This window comes from Mauremys mutica, chromosome 17 (assembly GCF_020497125.1).
Source record: "Mauremys mutica isolate MM-2020 ecotype Southern chromosome 17, ASM2049712v1, whole genome shotgun sequence".
Classification (NCBI taxonomy): domain Eukaryota; kingdom Metazoa; phylum Chordata; order Testudines; family Geoemydidae; genus Mauremys; species Mauremys mutica.
In genome coordinates this window covers 29,681,259-29,700,440 of record NC_059088.1, presented here as the reverse complement: position 1 = coordinate 29,700,440, position 19,182 = coordinate 29,681,259, and the positions used below count along the sequence as shown (strand labels likewise).

At 41.1% G+C, this 19,182-nt stretch overlaps 1 protein-coding gene across 1 annotated transcript in view; it reads left to right on the top strand.

Moving 5' to 3' along the window:
- ASH1L (ASH1 like histone lysine methyltransferase) overlaps positions 1–19,182 on the top strand; it is a 151,803-nt gene that overhangs the window by 43,294 nt on the left and 89,327 nt on the right. Inside the window, exon 3 of the mRNA XM_044990933.1 lies at positions 10,826–15,521. Within this exon, the coding sequence (XP_044846868.1) occupies positions 10,826–15,521 (4,696 nt within the window). The remainder of the gene's footprint in view (positions 1–10,825; positions 15,522–19,182) is intronic.

The window sequence follows — 19,182 nt, the reverse complement described above, 5'->3', positions numbered from 1 at the left end:
GCCTCCTCCCCTGAGCATGCCGCCCCGCTCTGCTTCTCTCCCTCCCAGGCTTGCGGCACCAAACAGCTGTTTGGCGCCGCAAGCCTGGGAGGCGGGAGAAGTGGAGTGGCGACAGCATGCTTGGAGAGGAGGTGAAGTGGAGATGAGCTGGGGCGGGGAACTGCCACATGGCTCCCTGAGCTGGGGGGAGCTGCCGCAGGGGGGACAGTGCCTCAGGGCGGAGGGGGGGAGCTGCTGCAGGGGGGGCACCTCAGGGCGGGGGGGGGCAAGGTGGAAGTTTCGCCTAGGGCACGAAACATCCTTGCACCCACCCTGGGCACCTGCCACTGTCCACTGTCGGAAGACAGGATACTGGGCTAGATGGACCTTTTGTCTGATCCAGTAGGGCTGTTCTTATAGAACTTCGCTAAATTCACAGAGCATATCTTGTAGAAAAATATCCAACTTTGATTTTAAAATTTTGAGTGATGGAGAATCCACCATGACTTTTGGTAAATTGTTCCAATGGTTAATTACCCTCCCTGTTAAAAATTAATGCCTTATTTCCAGTCTGAATTTGTCTAGCCTGAACTTCCAGCCATTGGATCGTGTTATAACTTTCTCTAATCAATTGAAGAGCCCATTATTATTTGTTCCCTATGTAGATACTTGTAGACAGTAATCAAGTCACTCCTTAATGTTCTCTTTGTTAGACTCAAAGAGCTCAATCTGTTTATCTTATACATCATGTTTTCTGATCCTTTAATCATTCTCTTCTCTGAGCCCTCTCCAATTTATCAACATCCTTCTTCAATTGTGGGCACCAGAACTGGACACAGTATTCCAGCAGCAGTTGCACCAATATATAGAGGTAAAATAAACTCTCAGCGCCTACTCGAGATTCCCATTTATTCATCGCAGGATCGCATTAGCTCTTTTGGCTACAGTGTCTCATTGGGAGCTCATGTTCACCTGATTATCCACCCTGACCCCCAAATCTTTTTCAGAGAAGCTGCTTCCCAGGAAAGAGTTCCCCATCTGGTAAGTATGGCCTACATTCTTTGTTCCTAGATGTATACCTATACATTTAGCCATATTAAAGCGCATATTATTTGCTTGCACTGGTTTACCAAGAGATCTGGATTGCTCTGCATTAGTGACTTGTCCTCTTCATTATTTACCACTCCACCATCTTCGTGTAATCTGAAATCATTATCAGTGATGATTTTATGTTTTCTTCCACGTCACTGATAAAAATGTTAAATAGCATAGGGCCAATAGCTGATCCCTCTGGGACCTCACTGAATGCACATCCACTCGATGACAATTCCCTGTTTACAATTGCATTTTGAGACCTATCAGTTAGCCAGTTTTTAATCCATTTAACATGTGCCATGTTAATTTTATGTTCTAGTTTTTTAATCAAAATGTTGTGCAGTGCCAAATCAAACACCGTACAGAAGTGTAAGTATATTATGTCAACACTGTTACCTTTTTATCCTCCAAACTTGTAATTTAATCAAAAATGGTATCAGGTTAGTTTGAAAGCTCTGTTTTCCATGAGCATACATGGATTTTCATTAATTACATTATGTCCTTTAAATCTTTATTAATCAAGTCTCGTGTCAGCTGCTCCATTGTCTTGCTAGGAATTGATGTTTGGCTGAGAGGCCTATAATTACCTGGTTCATCCCATTTACCCTTTCTAAATATTGGCACAACACTAGCTTTCTTCCTGTCTTGTGGAACTAGGGTGACCAGATGTCCCGATTTTATAGGGACAGTCCTGATTTTTGGGTCTTTTTCTTATATAGGCTTCTATTACCTCCCACCCCCTGTCCTGATTTTTCACACTTGCTATCTGGCCACTTTATGTGGAACTTTCCCCTGTGCTGCGAGACTTACTGAAAATCAACATCAACAGTCAAACAAGCTGCCCACCACCTCTTTTAAAACTCTTGGATGCAAGTTATCTGGACTTGCTGATTTAAAAATATCTAACTTTATTAGTTTTTGTTTAATGTCTTCTGGAGATCCTAGTGGAGTGGAAAGAATGTCACCATCCTATGATGAGACGAGATCTTCTGTTTTCCCCCAAATACAGAACTGCAATATTTATTGAATACTGCTGCCTTTTCTACATTATTACGGATAATTCTACCTTTTCCATCTAGTAATGGACCAATACCATTTTCTGGATTCTTTTTGTTCCAAATATATTTTCAAAATTCCTTCTTATTGTCCTTAACTCTGCTGGCCATAGATTCCTGCTTATGTACTTTTGCTTTACCTGTCAATTTTCTACAATTCCTGACTTCTGATTTATATTCATTACTATCAACTTCCCCTTTCTTTCACTTTTTTTTTCAATCTAGCTGTCTTTTTTTATAGCTGCCTTATCTTCCCCTCTAAACCAGGTTTTTTTAACCATCAGAGCCTTCTTCCTCAGTTGTGGGATTTGGGGGCATCTAGTAAGGTGTTCTTAAATTATTCCCAATTATCATTCACATTTTTCTGATTAAATTATTCCTTCCAGCTGATTTGGCTCATAATTGTTTTAAACTTTGTGAAATTGGCCCTATTAAAGCACCAAGTATTATTATTATTGGTGTGGACTTTATTCTCCTTGCACTTTATAAATGTGATCAAGTCATGATCACTTGTACCTAAGCTACTATTTTTTAGTTCTGTGATGAGTTCCTCTTTATCTGTTAGGACAAGGCCTAATAAAAAAAATTCCTCCATTTTGGATGCAACATACTTTGGGTTAGGAAACTGTTATCTATAACATTTAGAAATTACAATGATGTTTTAGTACTGGCAGCATGAGACCCCCAGCATATGTCACTCAAATTGAAGTCCCCCATGATCACTCATCTTTTTTCCCTACACATTATAGATAGGAGTGTAAAGGGATAGTCTTCCTGTTCCCTGGTGGGATTTGGTGGTCTGTAGCAGACACCAACTGATACCCTATTTTGTGCTTTATCTGCTAGGACATTGAGAGATAAGCTTTCATGATCACTTTCTTCCAAGTTATCAGTGACTCAGAAACAGTAATGCCATTTTTTTATAGAGTTCCCCTCTCCCTCCCATTTTGCCCACTCGATCCTTCCTAGATAGGTTGTAACCATTGATTTTAACATTCCAATCATGCAAATCATCCCTTCAAATTTCAGTAATACCAACTAGACTGAATTTATGCTCATAAATGAGCAATTCCAGTTCATCTTGTTTGTTACCCAGGCTCCTATAGATTGATGAATAGGCAATTAAAGATTGTTTTTCTCTTCATGTCCTTAGGTTGTTTGATTAATTTTGTTCTCAACACCTCAATTTTTGTGCTGAATGCTCATATCCTCTCTCTTTTTACCATCCACTTTTACTATTCATTTAATGCCCACTTAACTATTCTAGTCAGCCTGTCTCCAAAAAAATTTATCCCCCTTCTACTGAGGCAGAGGCCATCCAAGCTTTACGTCTGCCTCTCACTATAGAAGGTATACCAGTTTTCCACAAAATCAAAACCCTGCTCCCTACAACATTTACCAACCCAGAATCTGGTATCTTCTATTTTCCTTTCTTTGTTTGTTTTTGTGTTTGTACAGCATCTAGCACATGGGGCTCTTAGGCACGGCAATAATACAAATAATTAATAGGGCAGTGCCACTTACTTCTTAACTTTTATTAATAATTTAGTGATCCCTTCATTGCACTTGCTTAAGGCTTTCAAAAGTTGAGGTGGGTAAGAGAAGAGAGATTCCAAAACAAAAAATTTGTTTCAAACAACAGTTGTTGTTGCTAAGTAAGAACAATGTTATGTCATTTACAAAACACAAGCATTTAATGGTAAAGAAAACCTAGTTAAGTATATCCTAAATCTTACACTCCTCATGTAAACATACACATTATTCTTATCAAGTATTATTAATTTTCATTGCTTGCTATAGTTTAGTATTAGGTAATCATGCATGCTTATTTGACAGCTTCAGTGTGGACATCTCATCATGATTTAAAGTTATTAAAAATAAAATAAAAAGTAAGAACATATAGGCATAAATGGCAGTCCCTAAGCAAGACATCCAAGGTGAGGTTTTTATCTGTGAATGTCTCCTGTTAGCTCTCTTTAGTAAAGACCCTTAATATTATACCTGGGTAATTTACGTTAGTTAGATCAACAGGAAAATAAGAAATACTTTCTTGAGTTATAAATCCCTATTTGCATCCATTAAAAACAGTGCAGACTTTTCAACCACAATATGCAACAAGGAGAAGTGAAATGCTAAATCAGCTGCATGTGGGCCAGCTTAGAACTGCAGAAACAAAAAAGGAAAGCAATAGTCTGGATATATATCTATAGGGCTGACGAACCTCACCGAACAAACTATTGCACCTTTAAAATGCTTTGCTCATTGAAAGCACACCCTGCTACGTTGTGGTTGGTCAACCCAAGAGGAGAGAGCTTTGGATTACTCCTTTTCCATTTAAGGGAGCATATGGTTCCACGCTATGTTATTTTGGGAAATAAGAGTGGCATCTTGTTTAGTCTCTAGGCCGTAGGACAGATCATGGCTGCCTCCACAGCTGTCTGTTTTGTGTGTGCAAAGAAAAAAAGCTCCTCTGAAATGTGAAGCCCCAGTACAATTTACATAAGATTGCAGCTGCCGTGGAAAAGCTGGGCTCAGTGCCAAACTGTTCTCCATATTACAAAATCCCTCTAGCACTAGTAGGTTCCAAAGCAAACAATTGAGAAGTACCTGGAGGCATCAGCCCTCTGAAACAGCAGGGCCTAGAGCAGGAGTGGGCAAACTTTTTAACCCGAGGGCCACACTGGGATTGCAAAACTGTCTGGAGAGCCAGGTAGGGAAGGCAGTGCCTCCCTAAACAGCCTGGCCCCCCATCCCCTATCCACCCCCTCCCACTTCCTGCCCCCCTCAGAACCCCCAACCCATCCAACCCACCCTGCTCCTTGTCCCCTAACTGCCCCCTCCTCGGACCCCCTGCCCCTAACCACCCCCCAGGACCCCACTCCCTATCCAACCCCCCTGCTCCCAGTCCCCTGACTGCCCTGACCCCTATCCACACCCTGGCCCCCTGGGACCCCACGACTATCCAGCCCACCCTGTTCCCCATCACCTGACTCCTATCCACACCCCTGCCAGGCCCCCTGGGACACCCACGCTTATGCAACCCCCATGTTCCCTGTCCCCTAATGACCCCCCCCCGAACCTCCGCCCCATCCAACCGCCCCCTGCTCGCTGTCCCCTAACTGCCTTCTGGAATCCCCTACCCCTTATCCAGCCCCCCCGGCCCCCTTACCATGCCGCTTAGAGCAGCATGTTTGGCAGCCGTGCCACTCAGATGGAGCTAGACATGCTGCCGCTCTGCTCCGTAGGAGCGCGCAATCCCACTGCCCAGAGCACTGCCTGCGTGGCTGCAGGAGAGGGGGGACAGCAAGGGAGGGGCCGGGGGCTAACCTCCCCAGCTGGGAGCTCAAGAGCCGGGCAGGACGGTCCCGTGGGCCACATCCGGCCTGCAGGCCATAGTTTGCCAACCTCTGGCCTAGAGGGATCTGACCCAATAGGTTTTTGCTTTAGAAAGGACTTTAATCAAGAACACATCACCGCTTTGTGGAAGGCTGTTTGATTTCTGGAGTCACTCCTTGGGCCAGCAGAGCAGTGAGCATTGTATAAAGTGACATTCAGCTACTGGGGCCTAGTCTATGCAGAGATTTTTAGACAATTCTCCCACCCTTGATCTAGCACAGGTACTAGCAAGGATCTAAACTGTAATGTAGGCTGGCCACAGAGATATATACTGCCATGTTGTCTGACCTACTCTGAGCAATGTTTGATGACATGGTTATTTGTCTGTACTAGCATTCACACCATTACTAGAACTGTTGGAGTTGGACTGATGCCAGATTAATAGTGGAAGACTTACCTAAATTATCAATGTAGACACAGCCTGGGAGGCAGTTTGAAGATAGGTCTGCAACCAAGAGGCGGGAGGAAGTCCAGTTTCTTTGGTTTAGTATTGATGGGCAATAAAGAGGTTAATGTCTGCAACATTGCAGGAAGATCAGAAATTCTAGTTGTCTCTCCAAAGATTATCTGTATATTTTAGGTGATGATAAAGACCAAAGCCTTTGGTTGAAGAAAGTATTTGAAAATAATAAAATACTTAGTGCTCCAGTTATCATCAGCTGTATGCATCATTTTTGAATTCCAGGGTCAAAGGACTGTCAGCAGCTTGCCAACAGTCCCCTCTTCTAAAATGAGGGAGCTGTAGCTAATGGGAAGGAGGTTGGACTGTCCAGTCCAGAAGCAGCTAGGGTTAAAAATGTCCTAGCCACTGATGCTACCAGATCTTGGACTCAGGATGCTTTTTCACATTTGTTGTATTGACACTGGTGGCTGGTCCACCTTTACATCACCCTTCTCCTATCACTATGCCCCTTCAGCTGCCCATCCTCACTATCTCTTATCTATTGTGTTTCTTATTAATCTTCCCTTCCTCCTTTTCCATTTCCACTTCCCTCTCACTCAGCTTCCCTTTAGGCATTCTTGTCTCTCACTCCTGCAACTTCTCCTTCCCACCACTCCCCTCTCACACTTCAACCCCAAGTGCTCAGACACAAACTCCTAACTTTTGTAATATAATAGTGTAAAACACATCTTCAAAGAAGACAACATTAAATTCATTAAGATGGTTGCAATACTTCCTATGCAATCATACAGTCCTGCTGTTGCAACCCTTGTCCTCCTCTCTCATTCTCCATACCCTTGTTCTTCATCTTTAGTCAAATTATAAGCACTTCAGGGCAGGACCCATGTGTTTTTGTGTGTTAGGAAGGCAATTTACCACACTTTTGGGTGCTGTGAAGCAAATAATGAGTTATGAGAGACTAAAACAATCATAAAAATAGATAGTTGTTCAAACCTTAGTAATGGTATATGTTTATAAGCAGGAGGAGGACTCCCTTTGATGTTGAGGGATCTGTGAAGTGAAAAGCCTTATTACCTCAACAGTATTTCCAGGTTCATCTAGGAACATTTTAGAAATCACTTTTTTAAATTATCAAAATTATTTAATTTTTTTAAATCCTCCCTTTGTTTGAACACCAGACACTTGTTGCAGTAAAGAAGCTTCAGGCATTAAATATATTTTGATTGGTTGAGCTCTTAAGTAATTGATAATGGGGAAAGGTGGTGAAATACTGTCTTTGCAGTTCAGTTGACTGTTTACATGGTTCAGCAAGTTAATCAGTCAGACAATAGCATGTGAGTGATTTATTTTTATTTACATAAATCACTTGATGTCACTAGCCCTCAATTATTTAACATTCCAGAGAATAGGATAAACAAAGAGCTATTCTGTTGATCCAGGTTATAAATGTTGCCTTTCATAGTGGGTTTGTAATTACACTAGCAGTCTATTGATATAGAAGTCTCCTAAGGAGACAAAATGTTCTCAATATCAAGATGTCTCTATTAACTGGATTTGTTTTATTTTATATCCAATTAACAAAATGAAATTGGTTCGCAAAAAGTGTATGTTAAACCAGATCTTTTCTGTTAACGTACCTGTGATTAAGTGATTTTTTTTTTAACTGTAAAATTAAAAATACTTGGTTTCCAAACTAGGACAGAGGCTTGGTTTCTGGAGTTGCAGGCAAAAATAAAGGTTTCTTCCAACCTCTTGTCTTTAATTCAGCAGCAGTTTCAGTTTATTTCCCCCCACCCCTGTGTTTGACAATTATTTTCTATGGGCTTGAAATATGCACTCACTCAGGATGAGGAAGAAGCTTTTCAGGGTGAGTGCCATCAATTTCTGCAAAATCTGTGCTCGTTTAATAACAAAGTTTCAAGATCTTGACCTCCCCTCCCATCGAAGACTAGTTTGATCTGTAAAAGCAGCAAAGAATCCTGTGGCACCTTATAGACTAACAGATGTTTTGCAGCATGAGCTTTCGTGGGTGAATACGACGAAGTGGGTATTCACCCACGAAAGCTCATGCTGTAAAACGTCTGTTAGTCTATAAGGTGCCACAGGATTCTTTGCTGCTTTTACAGATTCAGACTAACACGGCTACCCCTCTGATAGTTTGATCTGCACCTTTCTCCAAGAATATATTGCAGGCAATCAAAACCTGTGCACATGCTTTGGGACTTGGTCCAAATTAGTACATGACTTGAAGAGGACAGTTTGAGTTCTTACAGTTTGAAACAACTTTTCAAATGTGACCTGAGGGTAAACTAAGTGCAGTGCTGTTTTCCTAAATCTGCCAACAGACTCATGAAGTATCTACTGCTGCTCAGAGCTTTCCAACCTGCAACAAAATGAAAATTGATCAGCCTTCTCCATTTTCACTGCTGCTGTTCAGATCCTTTTTGGAAAATATTCCAGTTTTGTGAAACGCACAGGAATCAAATCAATTTTGCTACAGTGCTCTGAGTTGAACCATGGTAAAAGCAGGCGCTGGAACTATTCACTGAGGAGCAGGACCTACAAGAGAGTTGGGAAAGGGTAGAGTAGCTGAGGCACCTTTCTGAAGAAAACAAGCCCTGGGTTTGAAGGAGGGACACAGGCATAAATAGAGAGTGAGAATATGCACCTTCGGGTCCCTTCTGACAGTCAGAGGGTTTGCAAGGGGAGGCCTTCCAATTTATCACTCTTGCTAGCCAAAGACTTTTACAAAATATGGCAAACTGAGCAGGATCCCAGGACAAGATTTCTAGTATAATTCCCTATCCCAGCAGTTCAGGGGGGCAGGGATTGCCTCTCAGTTTGGTTTTGCCCCAGACAGTGAGGTCTCAAATATTTCTAGTAAAACTGTCTAGTAAAACTTCCAAGTCCTATGTATGGGAGCATGGGTGGGTGTAAAAGGGGAGAGATTGATGGGATACATTAGAAAAGAGAAGTGCAGCATGTAAAGAGATTTTGGAGAAGAAGGGAGAAACATGAAATATCAGGTAGGAGTCAGAGTCCACAACGTATCAAAAGGGAAAGAAAGAGAGCTGTAGGAGGAATGGAGAAAGAGAAGGAAAAGAGGAAATAGACTATTGACTAAAATTTTTGAAAATAGGAGCCAGAAATTAGGCTCCTAGGTGTCAGTGGACTGGGTCATAGGCAGTTATGCCTAGTGGTCAGAATCCGAGTGCCAGAGACAAGGGGCAAGACAGAGTTGAAGACAGGAATCAGAATCGAGGGTCAGGACTGAAGTCAGAGCCCAAATGCCAGAGCCAGGGGTTGAGGTGGAGTCAGAGTCAAAGCTGAGGGTCAGAGCCGGATTACCAGGAGTCAGAGATGGCAGAAGCAGAGCTGGTTCTGAGGCAGGAGCTAGGCTGGGTGCAGAACAGGGTCTGGGCTGGAGATGTGGAGGAGCAGGAGCAGGCTCAGAGAGACAGGCTTAGGGAGGCAGAGTCCCATGGGCATGGGCATTGAGCAGCCAGCGAGTAGCTGCTGCTGCTAGGTTTAAGAGCTGGCCTGCTGGCTTTCTCAGCCAGTTAGGCAAAGTGGTCCATCAGGCAGCCTGGCTGGCTCATTAGGGTGTCAGGAGTACTGAGCAGGTGTGGCTGAGGGCCTTACTCCTGACACTAAGTCCATATATAGGTGCCTTAGTTATGGGATTTTCAAAAGTGCTTAAGGGAATTAGGAGCACAAATCCCATTGACTTTACATGAACATAGGAGCCTAAATTTAGACTCCTTTTTCTAATCAAAATTTTGGCTGCTCAAGACTACATAAAAGAGTGGGTGAAGCCAGGAAGGGAAAAAAGGTCTATCAAAAGCACGATACTGAAGTAAGTAAGACTGGTCAAAAAGAACACTGCTAATATATTATAATTACTCAATTAACATCACTGGTATATCTCAACAATTTTGTTTTTCAGTATTTGAGCACCTCTATTGTTTGTTACCTCCTGTTCACCAAATAATATTAAATGAATTATGGTGACATTTGAATATAGTCAACAAATATTTTTTCTGCTATTTGGCCAGCCCAAGTTAGTTTTGTAAAATTTATTAAATACAAAATTGATTGTAAATTAAGAACAGTAAAAATAAACAGTATACAATTTTTGTATTAATTTAAATGTCAGGGAGGATGATGTTGGGTGGGCATGGTAGCACCAGTATTTTTCACCCTGGATAGTAGGCTTAATCCTCAGGCCAGTAGGTGTCAGGTAAGTTTCTTCAAACCTTGTACTTTCTACTTCATTACCTGATAATTATAAGAAATAAGTATCAGTTCCTCCCCCAGCTCCCAACAGAAGTAAATACATCTCATGCATTTCTAGGATCTCTATTGGGAGCGCTATATAAAAGATGAAAATCCTCTGTAAGGAAAAGGTTAATTTACTGGAACATCCCCAAAAACATTTAGTGATGTAATGGATTATTGTATTAGCATAGCTTTTCCCCTCTAGAGACTAGATTTCAAATATAGTTTGAGCCACAGCTGCAAATAATTTTGGTAGTCTCTAGTCCTCATTTTTCCAGTGCACAAACCACCATGCAGTTCAGTATATTTTAGCACAGTTAGCAGTCTACTGTGCTGAAAGCCCAGGACCACTCCAATCAGTAGAACAGATTAAATTACTTGGACTGGGTGTTCTGAAGGTGTGTGGGTGATAGTTGTTTTATAAAAGCCTGTATATGTCCACTGAAATGTGTTCTTTTAAAAATGATACAGTCCATTGAGATGCAACATCTCATTCACAGTGATCTCTTATCAAACAGCAATGATTAATTACATCAACACTATAGGGTAGTATGATTAGAGAAAACTGACTTTTGTTTTTACTTGGTTTCTAAAGTATTTTTCTTATTTAAACTTTTAGGACCCTTCAAAGTTTTGCAAGAAAGCTGGAGAAATTGCAACAGTTGAATTCCATGCTGAGGAAGACATACAAGGAGAAACCACTCCTGTACCTAAGAAGTTTTCTCCACTACCCACTGAAATGACAGATTATGTAAAGTCAACTCCTCCTACTCTTGTTGATAGCCGTGATCCTGACTTGAAGGATAGAGCACAAATTAATGGAGCAACAACTGTAACAGAAAAATTGGCTCAACTTATTGCAATTTGCCCCCCCTCAAAGTCTTCCAAAACAAAGCAGAAGAAGCCAGGAACTGGATCTCCATCTGGGTTGGTTAAAAACTCTGGGAAGAAGCTACCAGGAACTGGAACTGCAGCTGGACTGGTTAACAAGGACTTAGTAAAGAAATTTCCAGGAACTAGCATTGCTGCTGGATTGGTTAACAAGGACTCAGGGAAGAAGCCACTGGGGACTGGCACTGCAGCCATATTGGTTAACAAAGACTCTGGGAAGAAGCCACCAGGGATTGGCTCTTTAGCTGGATTAATTAACAAGGACTGTGGAAAGAGGCCACCAGGGATTGGCTCTCCATCAGGATTACTTAACAAGGACTCTGGGAAGAAGCAGCCAGTGACTAACTCTGTGGCTGGATTAGTTAATAAGGACTCTGGGAAGAAACTACCAGGGATTGGCAACCCAACAGGATTGGTTAACAAGGAGTTGGTGAAGAAGTCATTGGGGATTGGCACCCCAGTGGGATTGGTTAACAAGGAGTTGGGGAAGAAGTTGCTGGGGATTGGTACCCCAGTGGGATTGGTAAATAAAGAGTCAGGGAAGAAGCTGCTGGGGATTAGCACCCCAGCAGGATTGATTAACAAAGACTCTGGGAAGAAGCTGCTAGGGATTGGCACCCCAGTGGGACTGGTTAACAAGGACTCTGGGAAGAAACTGCTGGGGATTGGCACTTCAGCAGGATTAATTAACAAGGACTCTGGAAGTCTGAAAGCTGATTCTCTCAGTCCTGCCTCGGAGCCCTTCAAGCTTTCTTGCAGTACAAACCTCAATAATCTTGAAAGCCATGAGACTACAGAATTACTGAAAGATAATATCAGCAGTAAAACTTTTGAGAAACATATTATAAGACAGAATAAAGACAATATCTTGGAAAAGATTTCATTTCGAAAAGAGGTTGCTGGTATAGACAAAGAAATATTTAATGAAGGAACCTGTATTCAGCAGGACAGTTTCCAGTCCAATGAAAAGGGGACTTGTGAAACATCTAAGCATGAAAAGCAGCTTCCAGTATATTGCACTTCACCAGACTTCAGAACAGGAGGCGCTTCAGATGTATCTACAGCAAAGTCCCCATTTAGTGCTGTTGGAGAAGGAAACCTCCCATCACCCTCACCCACAGTGTCTGTTACTACCTTAAACAGGAGCCCCACAGCAACCTCCTCTCAGTTAGCTTCAAATCCATCACATACAAGTACCACCACAACAGATGTCTTAGAAGGAATTTCTGAGCAGATTGGGAAGACTCAGTTTTCTTCGGACAGTACACTTCTGAACCTGAACAGGTCATTGAATCACAGTCTGAGCACTGATTTTAAAGGTGTGGATAAAGAATTAAATGATTCAAAAGCCACACACACAGACACCACAAGAACTAGTCCCTCCATAGGGAAAAAAACCAGTCTGGCAACTGAATCAAATGTTCATGCTACCATCACCTCTTCAGTGGTTAGCTTCACAAGTTTGTTTAATACCAAACAGTTTCTAAAGATTGGTGCAATAACTGCATCAGGGAAACCTTGCCAAGGAGCTGATGACCTGAGTGCTACTCAGTCAAAATCTTTAAAGAAAAGAAAAGGAAGGAAACCACGATGGACTAAAGTGGTGTCTAGAAACATATGTCAGCCTCCAAAGGGTCTAGAATTAGAAAGGTCAGAGCTTTTTAAAAACATTTCATGCACTGCACTATCAAACAGTAGTCTGGAGCAGGCTAAATTCTTGAAAAATATAGGGTCAACTTCATTTATAGATCATGAATTTGTCAAACATCAGTTGCCAAAACTGAGCAAATCTAGCAGCGGACAGTCTCTTGCTCTGTTAAGTGAAGCTGACAAACAGACTCAAAAATTCTATAGTACTCACAAACAGCCCTCTAGTGTGTGTGTGTCAGGTGACATCTTACCAGAAATTTATAAGCCCAAAAGAGGAAGGCCTAAATCAAAGGAGATGCCCCAGCTGGAAGGTCCCCCAAAGAGAACCCTAAAAATTCCAGCATCAAAAGTCTTCTCAGTGCAGTCAAAGGAAGAGCAAGAGCCTCCTGTTCTGCAGCCAGAGATAGAAATTCCCTCCCTAAAACAAAACTTAACAGGACAGACTTTTCCTAAGAAGAGAGGGAGACCTAAAAGACAGATCAGATCAGCTGTTAAAATGAAACCACCTATTCTGTCTGTGGCATCTTTTGTTGCTACAGATAATTCAAACAAAATGGAATCTGAAAGTGATCAGCAATGTAGTGGGGATTTTTTTGAGAGGAAGGACCAGGTCAGAGGTCCAGAGGAAGCTCAGAAAACGATGTGTAGCATGAGAGATGTTGAGGTAGAATCAGATAGGAAAGTTACCAAGAGAAGTAATGGGCAATTAATGAAAACAATTATCCGAAAAATAAACAAAATGAAAACTCTGAAGCGAAAAAAGCTTTTGAATCAAATCCTCTCTAGCACAGTGGAGCCAAATAACAAAGGGAAAGTGCAATCAAAACTCCACAATACTGTGTCAACCCTTGCTGCCACATTTGGTTCAAAATTAGGCCAGCAGATAAATGTCAGCAAGAAAGGAACCATTTACATAGGAAAGAGGAGAGGTAGGAAACCTAAAGCTGTCCTAAATGGTATTTTAACTAGTAATTCTGCCAGTTTAACTGTTCTTGAGAATACTACCCAGCAAACAGCGGGGACAATACTGGGACAAGTACTTCCTCCTTTGCTGCCTTCAGCAGCTAATAATTCAGAGGTTCTTCCATCTCCAGTGTGCTCTCAGTCTTCTGCAGCAAGTGGGGGGCAGAGCCCTGTCAGCAGTGATGCAGGATTTGTTGAGCCCAGTTCAGTGCCATATTTACATCTACACTCCAGACAAGGAAGTGTAGTTCAGACCCTTGCAATGAAAAAGGCCTCCAAGGGAAGGAGGAGATTATCTCCTCCTACTTTACTGCCAAACTCTCCTTCTCACTTAAGTGAACTGACATCTCTGAAGGAAGCCACTCCTTCACCAATTAGTGAGTCTCACAGTGATGAGACAGTTCCCAGTGACAGTGGAATAGGAACAGATAATAACAGTACTTCAGACCGAGCAGAGAAATTCTGTGGGCAGAAGAAGAAAAGACATTCATTTGAGCATGTTTCCCTCATTTCCCCTGAAACCTCAACAGTTTTAAGTAGCCTAAAAGAAAAACATAAACATAAATGTAAGCGCAGGGGTCACGATTACCTCAGCTACGATAAAATGAAAAGACAGAAGCGAAAAAGGAAAAAGAAATATCCTCAGCTCCGAGGTAGGCAAGACCCTGATTTCCTTGCTGAGTTAGAGGAACTAATAAGTCGTTTGAGTGAAATTAGAATAACCCACAGAAGTCATCATTTTATACCCCGAGACCTACTGCCTACTATTTTTAGGATAAATTTCAATAGCTTCTATACTCATCCAACATTTCCTTTAGATCCTTTGCACTATATTCGAAAACCTGATTTAAAGAAGAAGAGAGGCAGACCCCCCAAGATGCGGGAAGCTATGGCAGAAATGCCTTTCATGCATAGTCTTAGTTTTCCTCTTTCCAGTACTGGATTCTATCCCTCTTATGGCATGCCTTATTCTCCTTCTCCCCTTGCAGCTACTCCAATAGGATTAGGTTATTATGGAAGGTATCCTCCAACTCTTTATCCTCCACCACCTTCTCCTTCTTTTACTACCCCACTGCCACCACCTTCTTACATGCATACAGGCCATTTGCTTCTTAATCCCGCCAAATACCACAAGAAGAAGCATAAGCTTCTACGTCAAGAAGCCTTCCTCACAACTAGCAGGACTCCACTCCTCTCTATGAGCACCTACCCCAGTGTTCCACCTGAAATGGCTTATGGCTGGATGCTTGAACATAAACACAGACATCGTCATAAACATAGAGAACATCGTTCTTCAGAGCAACCACAGGTTTCCATGGACACTATAACAGCTAACAGCTCTTCCAGAACAGTCCTGGAATCCTTGAAGCGCTACAGATTTGGGAAGGAGGCTGTTGGTGAGAGATATAAACATAAAGAGAAGCACAGATGTCATATGTCTTGTCCACACCTTTCACCTTCAAAGGGTTTGCTAAGCAGAGAGGAACAGTGGGTCAGGAGAGAGCCTTCAGAGTCTAATTCATTAGCATTGGGATTACAGACACCATTACAAATAGACTGTTCTGAAAACTCTGCAGGTCTGTCCTTGGGAGGATTTACCCCTAGCTCTGAGCCAGCTACCAGTGATGAACACACAAATCTTTTCACAAGTGCAATAGGCAGCTGCAGAGTCACTAACTCTACCAGCACTAGTGGACGTAAAAAGTTAACTGACGGCCCTGGACTCTTCAGTGCACAGGAGGCTTCACTCAGCCGACCTCTCAGAAAGGACCCATTGCCTTCTATTGAAAAGGCACTACAGTCACTATCAGGTAGGAGAGCTTTTTATGCTACTTCCCTTCTCATTGATGGTATTACTATATTATGGTATTCCATATCTAATAAGATAATTTTAAAAGGTTTGGTGGTAAAAGTTACATTAGCTTATAAAATTTTTCCTATATTAGGAAACTACCAGTATAATGGAGTTCTGAAATGCTGTTTTTCACTTTGAGCATCTCCACTATATTGGAATACTGTCCTATACCATACTGATACAGTGTATTGTACTTTCTTATTCATAGAGACACTATCAAGATTACCTAAGTGGAATTTCACACAATCCTTTATTCTTGTTTTGCTGTAACAATACTATCATTATGATTAAGGATGCACTTTCATTATAAGCTCCTATTTTTCAGCACTTTTAACTCTCTGGGAAAATTGTTCTTTGGATTGAAATTTCTCATGCTTGATTCCAGTCTAAAAGTGAAGCGTGTTGGTTTTTTGGGGGTGTGTGTGTGTGTGTTTGTTTAATTTGGTAACATTTTTTTTGGCTGCTTTTGAGCTAGCCAGTAATACACTTTTTTCCCCTTGTGCTGTAAGAAAATGTTCAGATTTTTCTTTACTCTTATAAACTCAGTTCAGTTTTTAAAGTATGGTAATGGTCATAAAAGTAACTATATAAAATTAGCACCTTTTTGTACAACAGATCCTTTATTCTTCTGTGTTTGTAAATCATATCTACTTGCTTAACCAAATAAAATATTTTTTTCTATTTTACTCTCCATGGTACTATAGAGTCAATGCAGTTATGGGAGAGTCAGCTGGATTCTTTAATACTCTGTGCATCAACAGAATTGTTAACTAAATGCCAATTGCAGAATCTTTATTACTGGTGACTAGGCAGTTGGTGTGCTTTGACTGTTGCTTATCATCATAAACTCTCGGTTATTTTGTGCTGTCTTCTGTTTTTTGTATCCACCTGTTGTCTCATTATATTTAGGCTTTGTCTACACTGGACTTTTGTTGGTAAAACTTTTGTCATTCAGGGGTGTGATTAAAAACACCCCCCGAACGACAGAAGTTTTACTGACAAAAAGCCCCGGAGTGAACAGTACTTTGTCGGCAGGAGAGTTCTCCTGCTGACAAAGCTACTGCCTCTCATTGGGGGTGGAATTTTTTTTGTCAGCGGGAGAGCTCTTTTCCACTGACAAAAAGCAACTACACTGTGCATCTTTTAGCGGTATGGCTGTAGCAGCACAGCTGTATTGCTAAAAGATGCATAGTGTAGACATAGCCTTAAATTGTAAACTCTTTGGGACAGGGACTTTCCTTTGGTCACATGTTTATAGTGCTTACTACAGTGCAGCCTAGATTTTTCCCCCCCTGATTGGGGTCTCTAGACGCTACTGCAAAATAATAACAGTAATATGGTGGTGATGCATGAGCCAGGAAGAATACATCTTAATATTACTATTCCAGGTTGGTTTACATATCTTTTTACTTATAATTTGAGCAAAGTTGAAGTGAAAGCTAACATGAGACAATAAACAGAGAATCCTGTGGTGGCATTTTTACTGAATTACAGTTCAGAATATACATACACTCTATAATTTTCAAACCTGTTTACAATGGTGGTGTAGCCGTGTTGGTCCCAGGATATGAGAGACACAAGGTAGGTAAGGTGATATCTTTTTTGGGGCCAACTTTTGTTGGTGGGAGATACTAATTTTCAAACTACACAGAGTTCTTCAGGTTTGGGGGAAAAATCAGAATGTCTGAGCTAAATACAAGTTGAGACAGATAGTTAAGCATAAGTGGTAACACATTGTAGGAGGCCACTTGAGATGGTGTGGGCAATAAGGGTTAGATTGTTATGCAAAAGAGATTTGAAGTGAACCATTAAGGGATAATAGTCAGGTGTGTGTTACAGATCATTGTAATGAGCCATGAAACCAGGGTCCCCATTAAGTCCATGGTTTTTAGTGTACAGCAGCATTATGAACTTAAGTACCCAGAGTTGGGTTTTGAAGGTGGTGTTGTGCAGGCTTGCTTTGAGGGTGAATATGAATATTGAAAGATCAGATATGGAGTGATCACTTTGAGAAAAGTTTTTGTCTACAGACAATATTTTCTGTCTTATTATCTGTCCCTTTCCTAATGGTTCCTAACATGTTAGCATTTTTGACTGCCACTGCACATTGAGAAGATGTTTTCAGAGAACTATCCACAATAACTCCAAAATCTCTCTTAAGTGGTAACTTCTAATTTAGACCCCATCATTTTGTATGTATAGTTGGGATTATTTTTTGAAATGTCCATTGCTTTGCATTTATTAACATTGAATTTCTTCTGCCATTTTGTTGTCTAATCATCCAGTTTTGAGAGTCAGCTTTAGACTTAATTATTTTGAGTAATTTAGTATCGTCTGCAAACTTTGCCACCTCACTGTTTACCCCTTTTTCCAGATTATTTATGAATATGTTGAAGAGCACAGGTCCCAGTGCAGAGCCTTGGGGGAAGCTCGCTATTTACCGTTCTCCACTATGGAAAACTGACTCTCTATTCTTAACTTTTGTTTCCTATCTTTTAACCAGTTACTGATCCATGAGAGGACCTTTCCTCTCACCCCATGACTGCCTACTTTGCTTAAGAGCCTTTGGTGTAGGACCTTGTTAAAGACTTTCTGAAAGTCCAAATACACTGTGTCGACTGGATCACCCTTGTCCACATGTTTCTTGACCTCCTCAAATAATTTTAATAGGTTGGTGAGTTGATGTGGGTGAGGTGATTGGTGATCACAGAATCATAGAATATCAGGGTTGGAAGGGACCTCAGGAGGTCATCTAGTCCAATGTAGTGATGTAGATGTAGTAATGTAGATGCACGCACATAAACAGATTGGATGTACCACATTTGATGGTAAAGCAGTGGTCAGTATGTATGTTTGTTGACCACATGTCTGTAAATTTAACTTGTAAAGAAGATAACCTCAAGCTAAACTTCTTCTTATCTCTAATCTGGAGAAAACATAGAAGCACAAAAACAAGATATGTCTCATCTTCAGGTGCTGGAGTAGAAAGCACCTTGTTTTCTAGTACTGGACAGAAAACAGAGACAGTTAAATTAGCTAGAGCAACCTTTCAAGTTTTCCAACAAGAAACTACTCGAACAGACATTCTTTTGAAGCTGCTTGTAAACATCAAAAGCTGCCAAGGGCTCCAGTGTGTTCTAAACTTCTGTCTCTAAGGTAAAAATGGAAAACTAATTAAACAAAGGATCCATTTGATTGGTCTCTCCAGGATCCACTTAAAGCTACAACCATCGCTAATCAGCTGCTTGAAAATTAAATGATCACAGCTTTAGATGTAGTAGTAAAGACCATTATAAATAGTGTAAGTAATTGGGCCCTTACAGCACAATTATGAACTGATGTATTGAAAGAGATTCCCTCTTGAAGGACTCCTGGAGAATGCAGTTAGGCCCAAGTAGCATATAGTCAGCCTGAAATATTGCCTATGGGCAGGAAATGGCAAATTAGACTTCTCATGGATTTCGATAATAGAAAGTTGGCTTTCATATGAAGAAAGGCATCAACAGGTACAGCATGTAAAGGAACAGAGTAATGATTAATCATAACTTAGTTAAATATTTACTACACAAGTGTATATATATATATATAACACATGTTGGGATAGTGACATTAAGGTT